Raw genomic sequence first — 19,436 nt, forward strand, 5'->3', positions numbered from 1 at the left:
GTCCTTGGATTATAGTAAGTTTTCAAACTGGTCTCTCTGCTCCAGATGACAGCAGTTACCTTTATATGAATAGTGGGGATGTTCTAGAGATGAAGTGATCATGCAGAAATGCAAAGGAGTCATGGTACTGTAGGCATAAAAACTTTCAAGAGTTTTTTTCTCCTAGGTTGGAGATGAAGCTCCCTATGTGGGTCTTCCTGACCTCACTTTCTGTGAGTCCCCTCTCTCTCTGCTCATCACCCTCCAAACATTTCACACATGCTGTCTTCCTGTGAGTGACACCACTCGGTTCCCTCTGCCTTGGTGTTGATCCTACTCATTCTATATATATTTTAGCTTACTTGTTACGTCCTAGAATCTTCCTCCAACATTCCAAGCCTGAGATAATGTGATGTATCACACCCTGAATTTCTCCTCTGATGGTTCTCATCACATTATTATAATCACCTTTTTATTTGACTGTCTCCCTCTTGTCAGATCATAAATTCTATACACTTCTAATTTGTTCTTTGAATAACTGTGGAATAATTCCAGTGACTCAGAAGGCTGAGAAAAAGAGGATTGCAAGTTTGAGGCCAGCCTTAGCAAATATTTGACCTCCCAACAACTTAGCATGACCTTACTCAAAATAAAAAAGAATGGACTGTAACTCAGTGGTAAAGCAGCAGTCCTGGGTTCAATACTCAGTACCAAAAAAAAAAAAAAAAAAAAAAAAAAAAGAATAATTTTAACCATTCATTCTAGGCTCTAGGGAGTGATCTAAGCTTTATGCTTATATCAACTTAAATCAATAGAAAGCAACATACTGAAAAGAGCCCCTGGCAGAGCTGCCTTCACTGAATTCTGATTTTATGTCATGTCTTTAGCTTTTATTACAATTAAATATCAAAAAGGCATTTAAAGTAAATTTAGAGTCCTCTACAATATCACTGTTGGAAACAGTCTGTATTTGGTCAGCTGATTTCCATTATGGAGTGATCCATCAATATAGTTTCTCTTAGAATTTAATGCTAAGATAAATCTTGCATCTACTTATAAACTTGTATGTTTTGTGCTATTAAATATAAAGTCAAAACATGTTTATAGAATACTTACTCTAAAGAAGGCCCCTTTCTAACTGTTAAGATTATGAGAATTAAAAAAAAAAAAGACCACAAGTCTTAGCTCTGATAACTGCATCCCTATTAGATAGTGTGCCCGAGAGGGTTGAATAAAAGAAGAATTATGAGAAGTAGGAAGAGTTGCTGAATTGACTACTTCCTATTGTTACAGCCTTTGGAAAATGCAACAAATACCATGTATAAGGCACTGTGCTAAGCTATTTAACCATTCATTTGTAACATGATCATCGTCATTATCAATCATAATATAAGTAATTACTTTATATGACTTTTATGATTAGCAGATGTTAAATAATTAGTACATGGTTAAAACAAATAATCAATATTGGGATAAGGTTCCTGAGAAGACAGCCCATTTTCCCACTTGAAGTTTTAAAACTAGTAAATGAAACTCAGAAATACAAATCAGGCCAAAGTATCACCTTTGTTATACATACAGTGTCAGAGCATTTCATTTAATGTGTAAACTGAGTGTATCTACTAACTGAAACCCCAAATTGAGTGGACTTGTCTTTTTAGGCACAATTGATACTGAACCAGGAGTGGATCTTCCAATAAGATAGGGGATGAGGGAACTGGCTAGGTCAGTCTTGGAGTAGGAGAGAACATCAAAGCACTTGTGTTCTCAAGTTTCAAAGAGAAAAGAAAATAAAAAAGGGTCAAGAATTATCAACTTATTATTTTTTACCAATTTTCAGTCCATCTGCATTATCGATGGTGTTCCATTCACTTGAAATGAAACTTTGGAAGTAGGGAACAGGCATGCCCCATTAATAGTTAGCTATTATCATTACTGACCCCTGATCTCATGTCAAATAAATAGGGTATGTGGAAAATTTAAGAAGAAAATAAAAATAATTTATTCAATGCATTTTTGCCTTTCTTCGATAAATGTTATTCTTACCTACATAAATAATAGTTTTTTATAAAAATCGCTCCCCCAACTAAAACATTTTGTGATGACATTGTCTCTTTATGAAAATTGTAGTGTAAATGCATGCATTTTCTTAAGACCATTAGAAGCAAATTGACAAATAATAAATAATGCATAATATTTTTTCCTCTTTCCTATGTTCAATCCCTGACTCTCAACAGTGTGATGATAAGCTATTGCTGAACTCCTGGTTGAAAAATTGCAATGTTTGAAATGCATTTTAAATAAAATATTTGCTGGACTATTATCCATAAAAATTATGTGTCATAAATTAATGTTATCTCTGCTCTGTGAATAAAGTTGAGGAAAAACTATTTAGTATAAATTCATCTGGAAGAACCACTCTGGTTCTTTTCAAAACACATTACCTAGTTCATTGTCACTGTAACTCATTGGCTGATTGATTCAATTATGTTTTTTCCACATTCATAAATTGCATATGAATGCTTATTAGACATATAAGACACTGGTTTACCTGAAAAATCATTACTGCCACTTATTTTTATTGCTGGATCTAGTCCCATAAACTTGAGCTGTAAGTACAGATTCTTTATCCTTTGCAAATGTGCATTACCTTCAAAGAATTTTGTTTGTTGACCTGGTCTGAAAATCTGCACATTGAGTTAACTTGGCAAAAAAAATTGAGACTCAACTTCATCTTAGTAGTTCTAGTTTATCAACATAATTATTGCTTTCTCAAAGAAAGCTTCTCTGTTCCCTCAGACTAGGTCAGCAGCTGCTGTTACATGCTCTCATGGACCCTGGGACAGCACTATTGTAATGTAGTTTTGGTCTAATCATTTCCTTGAGGTCTGTCTTCCCTACCAAACTTGAGGCAAGTCCTCCCTCTCAAACCTGTCTGCATTTGCATAATATTGCACAATTCCTGACCTCTAGTTGGTGCTCAATGTAGGCTTCTGGAAGGAGTGTACAAAACAAAACATTGTGCTATTTAAGAAGTTTAGAAATCAGTGGAAATTCAGGACTGCTGTATCTTCAATGCTGAAAAAGAAAACAATTTCATAAGTGTGACTTTTTAAACCTCTTTTGTAATGATTTTAAGTGATCTAGTTGAAAGAATGCATAAATTTGAATTCCCATGCTTATCAAATTATGCCTGTGATTCTTCAGCATACAGTATTCCTATAAATATTTTCTCATACCACAGCTTCTTAACAGCATAAAGGGCACAGCAGAGGTGTCAGAAACTAATCGTGCTCATGGGGTGTTATTAGATAGAAAAAAAAGGCTCCTGTCTCTTGGGTTAATATTATTTTAAAAATACTTAATCTCCAGGCTGCTAAGCTAATTGTGGGGGAAAGGCTTATTATTAGTGAAGAGAACAAAACATATGTTCCAAGACTGGGAGAGATGATGGGGACTATATAAGGTCATGAATTCTATTTGACTAAATTACTGCTGAACCATATCGTAGATGCCAGGCTGGGGCCAGGGTGGAAATCAGCATGTTATCTTTCTTTTTCATCTGTAGAGCGAGTATGCACATCCTGGCCATTTAAAGCCTCAAGCCTCCCATATGAAGAGGTATTGTTAGGTATTATTACCCTAGGCATCTTTGCTTTTATGATATAGTTAGTATTTTAGCCTATGCTCCTGGGTGGAATAATTTATGCATAGAAAGCCAAACCAATTTATTTGAAATCTGAAAGCCTATCATCAGATACATTTCCAGAGACTTCTTTCCCTAGGGCGGCGAGTAGCAGCACGTCAGCCAGCCACCATGGTTCCCACCAAAAGCCCTGTGCAGCCGGTAGTAGTTGAAGGAGGCTGGACTGAGCAGACTCAAGAGGAAATTAAACTCATGGAACTTATAAGACATACAGAGGTATGTTCTTTAGGACTCTAGACATTTAAGACTCTGCCTATTTTATAAGCATTTAAAAGTACCATGTTGAATTTTTAAATTATGCTATTAATATATTCTTAGCATCTGGTCAGTTATGATCACATAAGCATATGCCAAGCATTGAATTGGCATTTGGAGAGTAGCTATCTAAGTGACAGCCAGCTCATATGAAAGTCTGTTTTGTTTGAATGAAGACCAGAAATTATGACCTGAGCAAAGAAGAGAAAAAGGCCCAGTGGATATGTACAAAGGTAATTATAATAAGTGTAGTCAAGTTGAGCCTTATGGCTTCATTGCTCATCACTCCTGAGGGTATGTCTCAATATGCAAAAAGAGCAAGGAGCAAAATACTAATTGCGATGGAGACATTCAAAATGAAGAATTGAAAAAGTGGTTTCAGTACAATTGGTTAATCAGTCAGGATCACCACACATTAAAAAGTTGAAAAGAGAAAGGTCAGCTTTGGAGAGAGGACTGGGGATAGAGACTAGGGAAAACTTTTTTGCTTTGTGAAGTTTTTCATCAGAATGATATGTTCCCATTTATTAGAGTTTCTCAAATTTGTGAAATGTGTTCAATCCAATCTTAGGCGGATGCCTAAGTCAAGGTTACAAGAACAAAGAAATTGACATTGCTAGAAATATGACTTCTTGCCAAGCTAAGAAGGTTAAATCACTGATCAGGGAATAAATGCAAAATACTGAACTAGGACATGCTTGAATTAGGATGAAAAGCTGCCTGGCAGGGATCTGGCAAAGTATAAAGGTAGCTGCTGTTTTTTTTTTAAAGACAGCAAGTAGGGACTTAAACAACACTCATCTACGCTCCCTTAAGCATTTTTTGGTTTAAGCAAATGGTGTGATTCTAATAAAAAACTCATTTGTTAGATGCAGAGAAATCTCTCAGTAGGAGAAACACTATGCAGAAGTCCAGAAACATGTCTCCCTTCATTTGTCCAAATTATAAATGAAAGTTAAGTACCTTGCCAAAATGAGTGCCTTATCATTATTACTCCAATGGTTGTTAATGACTTAAGTGTTTCATTGAAGCAAAGGGAATTTACCAGATTCCATGACAAGAGAGGCTAATGCACTTAATAGTTACTTACTAAAATCTTCAGTGTAATTTATAATTACGAGGTATTCTGACTTTCAGCACATTCATTATATACACTACACAGTTCTCTAAACATGGCATTCTCTGGGCTCTTCTTGACAGGCACATCTTTCTGAAGTTCAAGAACTGCAATCCAAACAGAATTCCCCAGTTGCAACTGTACGTAAAGCAGTTCAGCCTAGTAGCCTGTATAAGCAACCCAACACAAAACGAGTCTGGGTTTATTTAAATGGAGGAAGACCTGAAGATGGCACTTATGCGTGGGGCAGGACTATTACAGAGGTAAATCAAGTGTAAATGAGTTTTTCCTAGGCCTGGATTCAAATCCCAGCTCTGACCTTTAAAATTACTTTACTTCTCTGAACCTCATTTTCTCATCTGTAAAATGGGAATAATACTTCCCTTGCAGAGATGATCTGATGATTAAATGAGCTTATATGTTGAAAATGTCAAGTTCTATGCTGTCTGACATATATATTAATCTGAGTCTGACTTATGGCCAGCAGAGAACAATGCCAGATGAACCTACTCCAACCAATGAGTCAAATTCAATCTTTAAAATAATTTAAAATGATTTTTCTCATCCACAGTAAATCCAGTGCACAAAAGAGTGATACTTTATGAATTATTCACTAAATATGTTGTAAGGAAAACATCAGTATTTGTTAGAGAAACCATATCATATTTTTATCTCTCAGAGTCCTAGATTGACACAATTTCTACTTCCCAAAACAATGACATAAGAAAATATGGGTAGCAGTTCATTTATTGTTTACAATTTCAGGGATACAATGATAAAATTGAAAATTTTTGTCTTCATCTTTAAGTGAAAACTTTAGGCATATGATAAATGGATTTTTTAAAAGTCTTATCTTTTGTGGTGATATTTCAAATAGTTGTTTGTCTTTATTTTATGAAGTGTTTTCATACATTTTTCTGGGAAAAGAAACTCACCTAAAGACGAGATGTTGGTTGGAGGGGGTGGGAGCTAGAAAGGCAAGATGGTGTACCGGAATGGCCTAGAGAAGCTCAGGGGGTGAGGGCCCACAGGAGCAGGAGCACCTCAGATGAGCTTTGTCTCTGAAAGCTGGTCCAGTTTCAAAGTGTTAGGGAGACCATTCCTCTTTGATAGGAACTTGAATAAGAACCATGAAAGCAGTCTTAACTCAGAAGCTGACAACCAATTGGCTGTACTTGAGAGAAATCAGAGAGAAAAATGCAGAAAACAAACACTCAAAATTAGGAATACAACTAAGGGAACTTCATACACCTGGAGCAGAAAAAAAAGAAAGTGAGGATTTTTTAAAGTGAAAGTTTTTTTCAGAAGAGAACTTCCTAGAAAAGGCATTAGAACAAAGCTGAAATGTTTCCTCCTTGCTAGTTTCTGCAGAAATCACAACGTTAATGTTGTAGCTGCTGCATCTTAGAATGCACTTAACCATTGCAACTACAGGTGATAAATTAGTAAGAGAATATGCAATGATTAATAAATAGTTAAAGAATAGAGCAGGGGTCATGGAGTAATCATTATCACTCCAATGATTGTTCATGGCTTTAGTGTTTCATTGAAGCAAAGGAAATTTACCAGAGTCCATGATAGGAGAGGCTAATGCACGTAATAGTTATACTAAAATCTTCAGTCTATCAGACTCTGGATAGCAAAATTTAACAATAACATTTACAAAGATCACATATATTTATATCCAGTCCAGGATTACCTTTTATTTCTGTGATTCTTTACTGTATCATATAATAGGCACTCCATAACTATTTTTCCATAATCATATGATTTTTATGAACTTTATATATGAAGGACACTATACTAGAATCTATGAAGTATTGTTCTCATTTATATATGTTCTCATTTATATATTGTTCTCATGTATATATATGTATATAATATGTATATAATATATATGTATTCAAACCGTAGGACCAAAAAAAGTTTATATATAAACTTTATATAAGTGTGTGTGTGTGTGTGTATAAAACCAAAAGAAGTATATATATAGAAACTTTATATATATATAAACTCTGTTTTGTTTTTTTTTCGTCCTGGGGTTTTGAATCCAGGGGTATTTTACTACTGAGTTACACCTCCAGCCCTTTTTATTTTTTATTTTGAGACAGGATCTTGCTAAGTTGCTTGGGCCTCACTAAGGCTGGCCTTAAACTTGTTACCCTCCCTCCTCAGTCTCTCAAGTTTCTGGGATTATAGGCATGTGCCTCTAGGCCCAGATGCTCTCATTTATATTTTTGAAAAGTGTTTTAGAAACTTAATACTACTGTCTAACTGACAGGTTCACCTCAACAGTAGGTGGAATAAACACATGGTCTATGTGCTCATTAAATTACTATTTAAATTGGCAAAGCTTTTGAAGATGTATCTAGAGTTTACTTGAGTGTGTGGAGAAATGGACACTCTCATCGTGATGGAACTACAACTTTTATTTTCACATCTCATTAGAAAATGCATCTCTGGAACTTCATTCCAAGGATATTTTCACAAACTTATACTAAGTTGGTTTATTAGGAATATATATCACACAAGTATTTAGAAGAGGTACACTAGAAATAATTTTAAGACTCAATAATAGAAATTTAGTTAAATGAATTATAGCACATAGGATAAAATATAACAATTAAAATCACCTTTTGGAAAGAATGATAATAAAGATGGTCCAGATATATACTAAGTGAAAGAAACATCATGTATAGCATGTGGAGTTAGATTCTATGCACATATGTGCAATACCAACTGAAAATAACCTGGAATGATTTTGTTGTTGTAAATATTTAATTTGGGGATGGTCATATTATGGATGACCTTTATTTTTCTTTCTCGGATGGTTTTCTGTGTGCTCCATTTTTTTAAAATGATGAATGCAGATTGTCTTAAGAAAAGCTTATATTCTCTCCAAGAGGTACTAAAAGAATACGATGAAAGTCAAATTAGCGCAGGCGGAGGGAGTTCTGGGAAGGTAGAAGTTCAGAGGATGGAGGTGAGGACAAGGAAAGCGCTGCAGAGGAAGCCGTTAGGACCTCTGCTAGAACTTGAGGAGTGGGCAAGACCCAGCATCTTAGGCAGAACTGCACTAATAAGGATGAGAGGTACCACTCACAATAGTAGGGTGTTAGATCGCATGATGCTTTTCTTTTTTCCCCCAGTACTGGGGATTGAACCCAGAGGCACTGAGCTACCTTATCAACCCTTTTTACCATTTTTAAGCAGGGTCTCCCTGAGGTGTTCAGGATGGTTTCAAACTTGTGATCCTCTTACCTCAGCTGGGATTAAAGACTGGGCCACCAAGTCCAGCTCATGATGCATATTAAATAGATGGTGCTTAAACTGAGAAATAGGGGCAGATACATATAAGTAGATAGATTGCTTAAAAGTACATGGCAGACCTACATATTACATGCATTAATATCTGCTTGGGTTGCCATAACAAAATACCACAGACTACACAGCTTAAACAATAGAAATTTATTTGCTCATAGTTCTGGAGGCTGGATGACCAAGGTCAAGGTGCCAGCAGGGTTGATTTCTGATGAGACTTTCCCTTCTGGACTGCTGACAACCACTTCATGCTGCCTTCTCCTTCCTGTGTGGGGCTCTGAGGGCAGGAAGGACAGAGAAAGAGCTCTGGTGCCTTTGTTGTCCTTGTGAGGAAATCAATGCTGCTGAATCAGGGGCCACCCTCATGACTTTGTTTAACCTTAACTGCCTCTTGAAAGTCTCTGTCTTCAAAGACAGTCACAGTTGGGGTTAATGCTTCAAAATGAATTTTGAGAGAACCCAAATCAATCTATAACACTATCCTAGACTTCAGTGTTCAAACCACCCCTTGTCTCTGAATAAAGAAATCTCATGGGGAAAGCAATTTTGGGGAGAATGTAGCCCTGGTATGTAGAAAGATATTTAGAGATTCTTTGCTTTATTAAAAAATAGTTTCTAGTTTTTCCTTTCCCCTATCTATGCAGTATATTTCTGCTTAGGGGCCTGAATTGAAATTCTTGGTGATCAGTTAGAAATATGTCCTTTCAGGCTATCAGGCTGTAAGAATGCATCTGGAAAAAGAACCGTGTGTGTGGGCAGCAGGAAAGGTGGAGTTCAGATTTCCCTGGTTTGCCTGGTTAACAGTAAAGATTCCAAAGATGCTTACGGTTTCAATGGTTGGTACGTTCTTACAGGAAGAACGAGAAATCCATGCTTTACTCTGCCTTCTACAGTGAAACCCCAGATGGTATTCAAATCCCATCCAATGTGAACTTTCTCTCAATTGCTTTCACTGCAGTGGCTGTTCTGGACTGTTTAACCGTGCTCCTCCCACACACTTTCTGAACATTGCTAGAGCAACTCTCATTTCCAACTGGTGTAGCTCATCAGTCATCAAAGCTCTGAGACAACTCTCTCTTTAGAGTTAGTGACTCTCTCTCCAGGACCATCTTTCTCTGATTTAGGCTCACCCAAGTCCTTCTCCTCTGGTCTTCTCCCATCCCTGCAACATCTCTCTGATTCTACAGAATCTCAGAATCAGTGTGTTCTTTCTCAGTTGAGGAACAGTTCTGAAAGAATGAGAAACTGGTGCTTTTGATTTGGATCAGCAAGTGTATCACGCCCAGAGAGCACAGTGGTTCCACAGGTTCATGTACCCTCCCTGAGGAGACCTGTTCTATGACAACTAAACTCGCAAAATAAATTGTGGCACACTGTTCCTTTACTGTGAACTTTTGTTATTGCAAAAATTACAAACATTTTATTTACATTACCCACTTAAGAAAAGCACCTGAACAAATGTAGATGCATTTGAAAAACTGAGATTTAACAAAGCCTTTAAAGGTCATAAACTAATGAAATATTTTAGAACCTAATTGTATTGAAAATGCCTTATTTTCAAATTTGGTTTTAAAAGATTTTTGTAAACTCAATGACTTTGTCTCATGCAAATGGGCATTAGTAAAAAGCTAGTGAAATAAACATAGATTTAACTCATATCTTTCCTGTACTATATGTTTTTATTAAACTTATTCTTTTTTCTGATTTGTGTGATCTCTGTAGACAACAAGATCTCTGTAGAATAGTGACATTTAAATGGCAAAGTACTTTTTTATTTTTCTTTTGCCATGTATTAATTTTACAAATTAATAGGTTTCACCCCAACATTTCCATACCTGCATATATGGTGCATTGGTGGTATTTCTTTTTTATTTGGTGTTGGGTATTGAACCCAGAGCCTCATGCACACCAGGCAAGTGCTCTACCACTGAGCTACATCTCCAGTCCAGTAATTCTTACATTTACTTTTTGTTGTCTCTTTTCCAACTATACAAGTTTCTTCCAAATACCTACATATCCATATTTCTAAGACAGTTTCCCACTGCTCCCAGCCCAGATGAAAACCAGTTCTCACGCCCTTTGGTTGCCTTGAAGCCAAAAAAATAAATAAAAGAAAGAAAGAAAGAGAGAGAGAAAGAAAAAGAGAGAGAGAAAGAGAGAGAGAGAGAAAGAGAGAGAGAGAGTGAGAGAGAACAAAAGAAAGAAAGAAAGAAAGAAAGAAAGAAAGAAAGAAAAGAAAAGAAGAGGAAGGAAGGAAGGAAGGAAGGAAGGAAGGAAGGAAGGAAGGAAGGAAGGAAGGAAAGAAAGAAAGAAAGAAAGAAAGAAAGAAAGAAAGAAAGAAAGAAAGAAAAGAAAAGAAGAGGAAGGAAGGAAGGAAGGAAGGAAGGAAGGAAGGAAGGAAGGAAGGAAAGAAAGAAAGAAAGAAAGAAAGAAAGAAAGAAAGAAAGAAAGAAAGAAAGAAAGAAAAGAAGAGGAAGGAAGGAAGGAAGGAAAGAAAGAAAGAAAGAAAGAAAGAAAGAAAGAAAGAAAGAAAGAAAGAAAGAAAGAGTGACTGTTAAGGACTCAATCGTGTCCCAACCAATCCCAATCAATATGTTGAAGTTCTAAACCCCAATGTGACTGTATTTGGAGATAGGGCTTTTAATAGGTAATTTAGGTTAAAGGAGATTTTGGGGGTAGAGCCCAAATCAAATAGAATTGGTGACCTTATAAGAAGAGGACGAGAGAACACCATCTCTTTCCCTTTGCCAAGTGAGGACACAGCAAGAAGGTGGCCATCAGCAAGTCAGGAAGCAAGCCCTGGCCAGGAACTCATTCAAGTAGCATTATAACCTTGAACTTCCCAGCCTCCAGAACCATACAAAATTTTTGTTGTTTAAGCTGCTCATTCTGTGTGTTTGTTTTTGACAGTCTGAGCAGACTAAGTGGTGAATATTGTTATGGAGAATTTTGAAAAATCACAAATGAAAACAATATAAATTTACTATAAACTTGTTGAAAATAATTACTGTGAATTTCTTGATTATTTGAATAGTTTCTATTCTGTTTTATATTTACAAAACAACATATAATCATTATCTTAAAATTAGAAAAATATGAAGATACCAATAAGAAACTAAATATTTAATCACCACAAAACAGGTTATTATAATTTTAATATATAATACATGTAAACATATTTCTATGTTTTGTATATATTTATATATAGATTTCACCAGCATGAAATGATTTACATGTAGTAAATCATGTGGTAAATCAGTTTTGAAAGTTGCTGTATTCATATAAGGAACTATTGTGACTTTTTCCCCATATAATTTAACATTCTTAAAAAAAATATTTTCAATGGCATCATAATATTCTATGCTATGAATGCATTTATTCATCCAGTTTTCTATTGTTTGCTAGTTGTTTTTAAGTTTTCACTATTATGAAGTGTGCTGCAGTGTACACATTGTTATATAATACTATATTTCCTTTCTTATTATTTCTCTCAAAAAAATTCCTAGAAGGATGGCTCAATCAAATTATATAAATGCACTTGAGAATTTTGACACATATTACTAGAATATTTTCTAGAGATGTTTCAGGGGTGTGTGTTCTCAGTTCCCACCCCTCCCAGGGTATACAAGATTATATCAACAATTCTAGGTGCAGTGATTTAGATTTAGTGTTTGTGGGCTTGGCAGGAGAAAAATGTTATGGCTATGTTTTGACTTCTATGTTTTTAATTACTTGCAGAGGTGATTTTGGTTTGTTTTGTGTTATCATTTATTACACATTATTATAGAGAACAATATAACATCATAGTATCTCTGAGTTCTCTGAGTTCCCTATTAAATCCTTTGTCGTTTTTCTCCCAAATGCATTTTTCATATTGATAAGCTTTTTTTTAAGTAGTAAAACTATTAAATGTAACTTAATCAAATCCATTGTAACGAATTTCCAATTTCCCATTGTGTCTATGGGATTTTTAAAAGTATAGAAAGTAATAAATTTTATGTTTGTTCGTTGTTTTTAATATTCAGATAGACTTTTACCATCCTGAGTTCATATAAAGACTGACTGATTCTTCTAATTTGTAATAATTGTGCTTTTCTCCATTACTTTAAAAGTCATGTGAGTTTTTTTCTGGTGCTAAATTTAAGTGAAAATATTTTTTCTGCTTTATTTGTTGGCTTTAAGTTATTCTTGCAACTCTACTTACTAACAAATCCTTTTTTCTCCCCCGCTGCCACTGAATCAGAATAGCTACTGTATGACGTACTAAAATATACACATATGGATTAGATTCTGCAGACCTTTCTAGTACTGTTGACACTTTACATCTGTATGTGTTTTTATGAGTATTCCAAGGCAAACAGAGGAGTTCAGTCAGGCCCTTGTAGGTAGTTTTACGTTTAATCAACTAAAAGACACTTTCTGATCATATTATCACAGAGCTAGAGAAATCATAAATCAAACGTTTCATTTTATAATGGAGAACACTTTTGTAGTAGTTATCTGACTTGTTGAGGGTTACACAGAGGCCAGAGCCTGGGTCTCCTCACCTTTTGTAACTTTAGTTCCTTGATCCTTAAAAACATTTCTCTCTTTTTAGGTATCTTGAGATGTCTATATTCTTAATCCAGGGTTTGTTATACTTAGGGATTTCTTAGACAGCAAGATATTTTTCTTAGCTGGGCATGGTGATCCACACCTGTAATTCCAGCAGCTGGGGAGGCTGAGGCAGGAGGATCACGAGTTCAAAGCCAGCCTCAGCAACCATGAGGCACTAAGTAATTCAGTGAGACCCTGTCTCTAAATAAAATATAACATAGGACTGGAGATATAGCTCAGTGGTTGAATGCCCCTGAGTTCAATCCCTGGTACCCCCACACCCCCCAAAAAAGATACTTTTCTTCCATGAACCTACAAGGAAGTCTTCACTGACAAGTACTGAAATTCCCTGTTTTGTAGGCACTTCAAGGATCACTTATATACACTTCTTCCCTTCCCTTATGTTCCTATTTCTAATAATTAGTTATATAATGAATATTCAGATTCTTTAATACCCAATCATATTGTGACATCTCGTATTTAAATATGGTGTCCCTTTGCTTTTAGCTGCTAGATGACTGTTCATCTCATCTCAAAATGACCCAGCCAGCCAGAACCCTGTACACCCCAGATGGAGTGTTGATTCAGTCATGGGATGACATAGAACGAGACATGGTCATCTGTGTGTCTACAGGACATGGCTTCATAACTCAGAAAGGTATGGCAAACACTTTTCATTTCTGTCAAAATTTTGAAGAACTAAAGCAGCTAATCTTTTCTTCTAAGACCCTCCTTATTGAATTTTGCATCCTGTTTTGCTTTATGTTATGAAAGTTCAGTTTTTTTTACTAGTAATTATACAGTTTGCAGATTTCCTTTCCTTAGTAATAATTAAATATATATGAATTTTATTATCTATTCCTTGGTCATTTTCTTTGATAAATGACAGAAATTGCAAGAACATATATTTGTTATGGAATCAACTCTTGTTTTATCCTGTTTACCCTGAGGAATTTAAAATCCCTTTCTGTAGGTAGGTATACATTAGAAGAGATGTAATTTTCAGGAAATTCCAAGGGACACTGTTATTACTTTAAAGGAAAATTTTAAAATTAGGAAGTGAATTAGCCAACATCTCTATAATAAAAATATTATATTTCTTCTTTTAAAAAGGCACCAAAAAAGTATTACTATGTTCTATATAAGGTAGGTAAGCCAAAACCTTTTCAAACAGGTGGAATAACATCTTTATATTTAGCCTAGAAGAAGCAAAAATGTAGAAATGAAGACCAAAGTGTATAAAGATTTATTGGGATGCCTAAGACTGTTCTGAGGAATGCCACAAATATTCCTTTAGCACCATCCTACATCACAGAAGAGGCGCCAATCTTTGTATTCTCTGTGTTCGACTGTTCCCATCATCCATCATTACCCATCACCCCAACCCTTGGTGACCCACACTATGTGGTTACATACCAATGGCAGGGTTCTTCTCATTAGTATTAGTTGACAGTTTTTTGTATTCCCAAAGAACATAGTCTACAAAAGAAAAATAAATCAAGCTTCCTTTCCTGGAATAGTTTTCAATCTAATTGAGAATATGAACACACATGAAATGATTAGAGCCAATTGAATAGTCAGCAAATGTGGTACTTCCCAGTCCCCTTTATTACTTATGCTTAGCATTCATATTCTTGGGCTGGCCTTCTGTACCCTACCCTTCTTGCTACATTGTGTTCATTGGGCCTAATAAATAAGGCTAAATATGCTTCAGGCAAGCTAACCAGAAGTGTATCTAAACCACAAAGAAAGTTCTAGGCTGACTTCCCAGAAACAAGGCTGTCACTAATAAAAACTGTGAAGGGTATTGAGAAAATCGGAAATGCAATTATTGTTCTCCCTATCATTTTATTCCATGTTCATTCCGTGGCCTTTTGACAAGTATATGTAGGCAAACATTCATTTCTGCATCTTCAATTTTGTAAACATATACATTGTTATGATGTGAAAGTTGATTCTTTTCCTATGAAAATAGTTGATTGATGGTGGAAGGACTGGTGGTTTCCCCCAATTGTCTGAATTCTTTCTAGTGAGTCACATTTGTTCTAGGAAATTTGATTGATTACAAAGATTCTAATTTAGTTGTTCTTTAGAAATTGACATTGTTGTTTTTGCTGAAATAAAGTTAGAAATAATCATTCAGTAGGAATCTAAATATTTAGAATGTTTTTAAAAAGAGAAAGGCTCTTACATGTATATACTTATTAAGAGACAATTAACAAATTAATCATGTTACACATGCTTTTTCTGTGACCCACCAGCTACAGGTAATACGAAATAAGGCAATCAGGGAGTTTCAGAAATAAACACAGTTAATAACTTACATCATATACTATAATGTCAAAAAACATTTACAATTCCAAAGTTAATCATCGGAAAAAAATCACATTGGGTTTTTGAAAAATTAATTTGATTTGGCAAAAAAAACCAAAAAACAAAACCAGATGCTATTAAAATGGTTTCTTTCACACAAGCCCCCAGTGAAATTAAAAGAGTGCTTTATGCCATTTGCTATACAATATGAGCATGATTCTCACTGGTTTGGCTTTCATCTTTTCAGTGGGTTCAATTTTTAGAGCATTCCTAGGTTAGTTTCCAATTCAGCCTTTACTAAGAGCTTAGAAGGAAACCCTCTATAGCAACTTCCGTTCTATAGAAATCCAAAGAATGTTAGCACATATCTGAGGTGATGAGCAGGTCAAGTGTGTAATGAGAAAGTCCAAGGTAGGAGCCAAGGACTTCTGAGGGATCTTCAAGGTTTTCACCATCCTGGACTTTTAATTATCTTGTACAAATACATTGACTTATCTCTCAAAATAATTTCTTAACAGAGTTGAAGCAAGTGGTGGAGGTCAGAGCAAATTACGCCAGAATTCGAAGGCAGCAGGGCCCTCAAGCCACAGACCTTGTGGTGTCACCATCTATGAAGCTGCTGTCACTGGTACATCTGCACAATTAATTCCTATCAGAACCATCATATTTTGTGCTGTATTTTGCTGGTATAACTGTGTATAGATACTCATGTGCTTGTTAAACAGGATTGTTATTTATTGCTTTTAATTTCAAATAGTCTCTTTTAAAGGTTATTATATACAACATTTTACATAAACCAGCATTTGCCTATACCTATACCTTAAAACTGTTCCTGGAAAGGCAACAAAACTAAACAGAATAATGCGGTAAAACAACTATCTTAGGTGTACTTTCTCCCAGGAAACAAAAACAGGAACCTACTAGTTGATGCTGTAATATTTTAGCAGAATCAAGTAACTTATATGTAAAATATACATAGATGTATGTGTGTATGTACAATATTTGATAATCAAATAGATTCTGACCACTTAACCCTAAATTCATTCACAACTGACATTTCCTGGCTCAATTACCCTATTTTCAAAACTGTTAAAAATCTTACATTTATTAAATAAAACTGAAATGGCTGGTGGCATCCAAATGTGGCATGAATGGATCTTTCCTCCTCCAATTTATCTTTAGTTTTGCCTGTAGTAACAGTACAGATCTCTTTATGGGCCACAGATAGATATCATTTCTGAGAGTGAATTTGGATATTTCCTGTTGTATGGTCAGTAATCAAAAGTCATATACTATGTCTTCAATATAGAAATTAAGAGAAAGGATACACACACACACACACACACACACACACACACACACATATTAGTTGAAAGAAAAAAATCATGTAAGGGATTTTTTTTTTAAGAGATCAAGAGAGATCCTTAGTGGTCTAGGGTATCAGCCCTACAGGACAAGGACAGTTTACCTGCTGTTTTCTTCCTGAGAAGATGAAAGAGCCATTAAAAGAAAAAGGAAACAACAGTGACAAATCAGAATTTGTTTCTGTTCCTGGTGGGAATTTTCCAGAGAAATGCTCTTGCTCCCTGTCTTCCTCTGAAAGCTACTCACAGTTCTGCCTGAATATCAATTGCAGCCTGGCTAGGTATGTGCAGAATGATTCAGCTGGGCTCACTCCTCAGTTCCCCATTTTAATGTGATACAGGAAGGTAATATATCACTTCTACTGAAGGGGGCTCTTGGTAATCACTGCAAAAGGCCTGGCTGGTATTTACTCCCAGTCTGCAAATCAGTAGGGCTGCATGAATAAATCCCTACTCCGACACCACTAAAAGCAAAGCACATGGGGGTGAAATTTCACATGTTACATCAACAACAATTTACCCTTTTACAGACATTTTGTTGTGTAATGCTAGATATGTGAAGGTTTTCCAAAGCAGATTTGTGTCACACAGGAGACAAAGATTGCATGTCACTCCTATTTTGCTTTTATTTATTTATTTATTTATTTTCTTGTAACCAGAAAGTCAAAACAAGAGGGATTAAAGAACTTGCTCCCCCAGTCAGAAAGTGAGCCAACAGAGCTCTTACCAGCTGGGCCTTTCCTTAGAAAGACTTGATCACAGTCCCCTTAAAGTCAACTTTTTTTTTTTCTTTTTCAAAATTCCTTGAAAACAAAGACATTTCTCTAGGTGCAAAAGTACCTATCATTTTACTGCCAGGATAAAGTTGATTTGCTATGAAAATGGCATAATTTCACCTTGGATCAAATGTGCAAATTCTTGTGAAGTCTTTGCTGTTGCATGTAAGTACGCCTGAAGCGAAAATTGGTAATATCACACAACGCTGTATCAAGCACCAGGAGACATGAGGCAAAAGTCTTAAGTGAACTTTTCTATTACTAGTAAATGGGATTTTAGATGTAATATAACAGTCATCAACACATCACATCTTGCCAGCGAGGCAGCCACACTTACTTTGGACAGCTTGCCCGGGGTATCTTGGCAGTTCATAGGCACTTGCAACTTAGACTATGAACAGTCCTACTCTGTTCTTATTATTGACTTTTCTCTTTGGTTGGCTGGAAGGTGGACTGGGGAGCAGTTACTCTACCTCCAGCAAGGACTACAGGATAAGACTATTGCAATTCTGTTCAGCCCTCCTAGGCTTTTAATAAACCCAGTAATTTCCTTTGGGGACATGTTTATCAAATTTGAATCAGCCTCATATATATAAGTCAGATTTCAATATTTTTCTATCAACTGAAAACCATTTATTATTAAATACTAAAGCAACCATCCCCAAGTCCATAGCCTTCTCCAGAAATTTATTTCCTGCTGGTTCACAAACACCCTTAAGGTGATCCAGATGTTAATCAACAGTGTACCAGCATTTATGATTGTTCTCAGGAGAGCTTGAATTTTCTGCCCACCTCTAGCTTTTGTAGCCTGATTAAGTGTTGAGGGAAAGTTGCATGTTTCTAAGCAGTTAAGTAAAAGAAATATGCTTAAAAGTTTGACAAATATTTTGAGATTAACTGGCAGTATTTATAAATAAACATTTTAAGTGCTTACATCAGCTTTGCAAACCAGGACATGGCAATAATTCAAAATACAAAGGTAGCATTTTAGGATGACAACACTGAATTTCCATTTTTTCTTGATTATTCCTATTAACTAAATATTGTTTTGTGAATCAAAAAGACAAAGGAATAAAAACAACAACAAAAGATTAATTTGTTCCCTTTTTGCCAGAGAATCACTTAGAAATTCTGGTGACTTTTGTAGCATTTGTATGCTAACCTTCAATAATAGCCCAGGTGTGCTGAGTGTCATTGTGCTTCTCCAAGGCGGCAATTTGAGGGGAACATCATTTTGAAGGGGGTGATCAAAGCACACAAGTCTGTGTTATTCTAGGTCATCACAAAATCAGATGCAAATGTTCTCAATTAAATGGAATTTGGACTTAACAGTGATTCTCAGTTGTTTTCATTAAACCAATGACTCCAGTTCCCTTCTGGCTCTATGCACATCTCAGCTCCTCGAAGGCTAGGAAAATAAAAAGAAAGAGGAGCAGTTTTGTTCTCAACACAATAAAGTAGAATTCTGTAGAAATGGCCTCGTTTGGGGTTGTGTGGCTAAAGTGACTGCAAAGCAAGATCAACAGAGAGCATGCAGGCGAATACTGATGGAAGTAAATGGACTCATCGTGTCACCATGATATTCAGTGGGTGCCTGCTGCCAGCTATAGTATTTTCTAATTCTGCAAGTCTGTAACACGAAACTACTACCAATAGGCTGTCACACTGTACCATATGTGCAAATAGAAATATATGAGACAGGAAGTGCGATGCCCATGATGCAGCTGGGTTGGAGGAGAGAAGAAAGGAGGCAGGAAATTATGTTTATGGGCAGGTAAAATGGTGATTCTGAATTGGGTGTGCTATCACTCCTTGTCTGCGAAACATTGAACTGAAGGATTTCAGAAGACTACTGTTAGTTTGGGGGTAGATAGTACAGTCAAGCTGCTGGCTGGACCCATTAGGTCCTGGCTTGCCAGTCCTAGAGAAGAGGAAGTGAACTTAGAACAGATATTGGAATTTTAGCCCAGGTACAGATGCTCAGGAATTTCAGTGCTGCCAACCACCTG

At 35.9% G+C, this 19,436-nt stretch overlaps 1 protein-coding gene across 4 annotated transcripts in view; it reads left to right on the forward strand.

Annotated features, from left to right (window-relative positions):
* Nucleotides 1-16,411, forward strand: part of Dcdc1 (doublecortin domain containing 1) — a 494,469-nt gene extending 478,058 nt beyond the window's left edge. For all 4 annotated transcript variants that reach the window (XM_047516704.1, XM_047516706.1, XM_047516707.1 and 1 more), the window contains 4 exons: nt 3,765-3,901; nt 5,141-5,320; nt 13,482-13,632; nt 15,806-16,411. In XM_047516704.1, coding sequence (XP_047372660.1) covers nt 3,765-3,901; nt 5,141-5,320; nt 13,482-13,632; nt 15,806-15,933 — 596 coding nt within the window. In that variant the 3' untranslated portion in view covers nt 15,934-16,411. The remainder of the gene's footprint in view (nt 1-3,764; nt 3,902-5,140; nt 5,321-13,481; nt 13,633-15,805) is intronic.
* Nucleotides 16,412-19,436: the final 3,025 nt, after the last annotated feature.

Source organism: Sciurus carolinensis, chromosome 11 (assembly GCF_902686445.1).
Source record: "Sciurus carolinensis chromosome 11, mSciCar1.2, whole genome shotgun sequence".
NCBI classification, from domain to species: domain Eukaryota; kingdom Metazoa; phylum Chordata; class Mammalia; order Rodentia; family Sciuridae; genus Sciurus; species Sciurus carolinensis.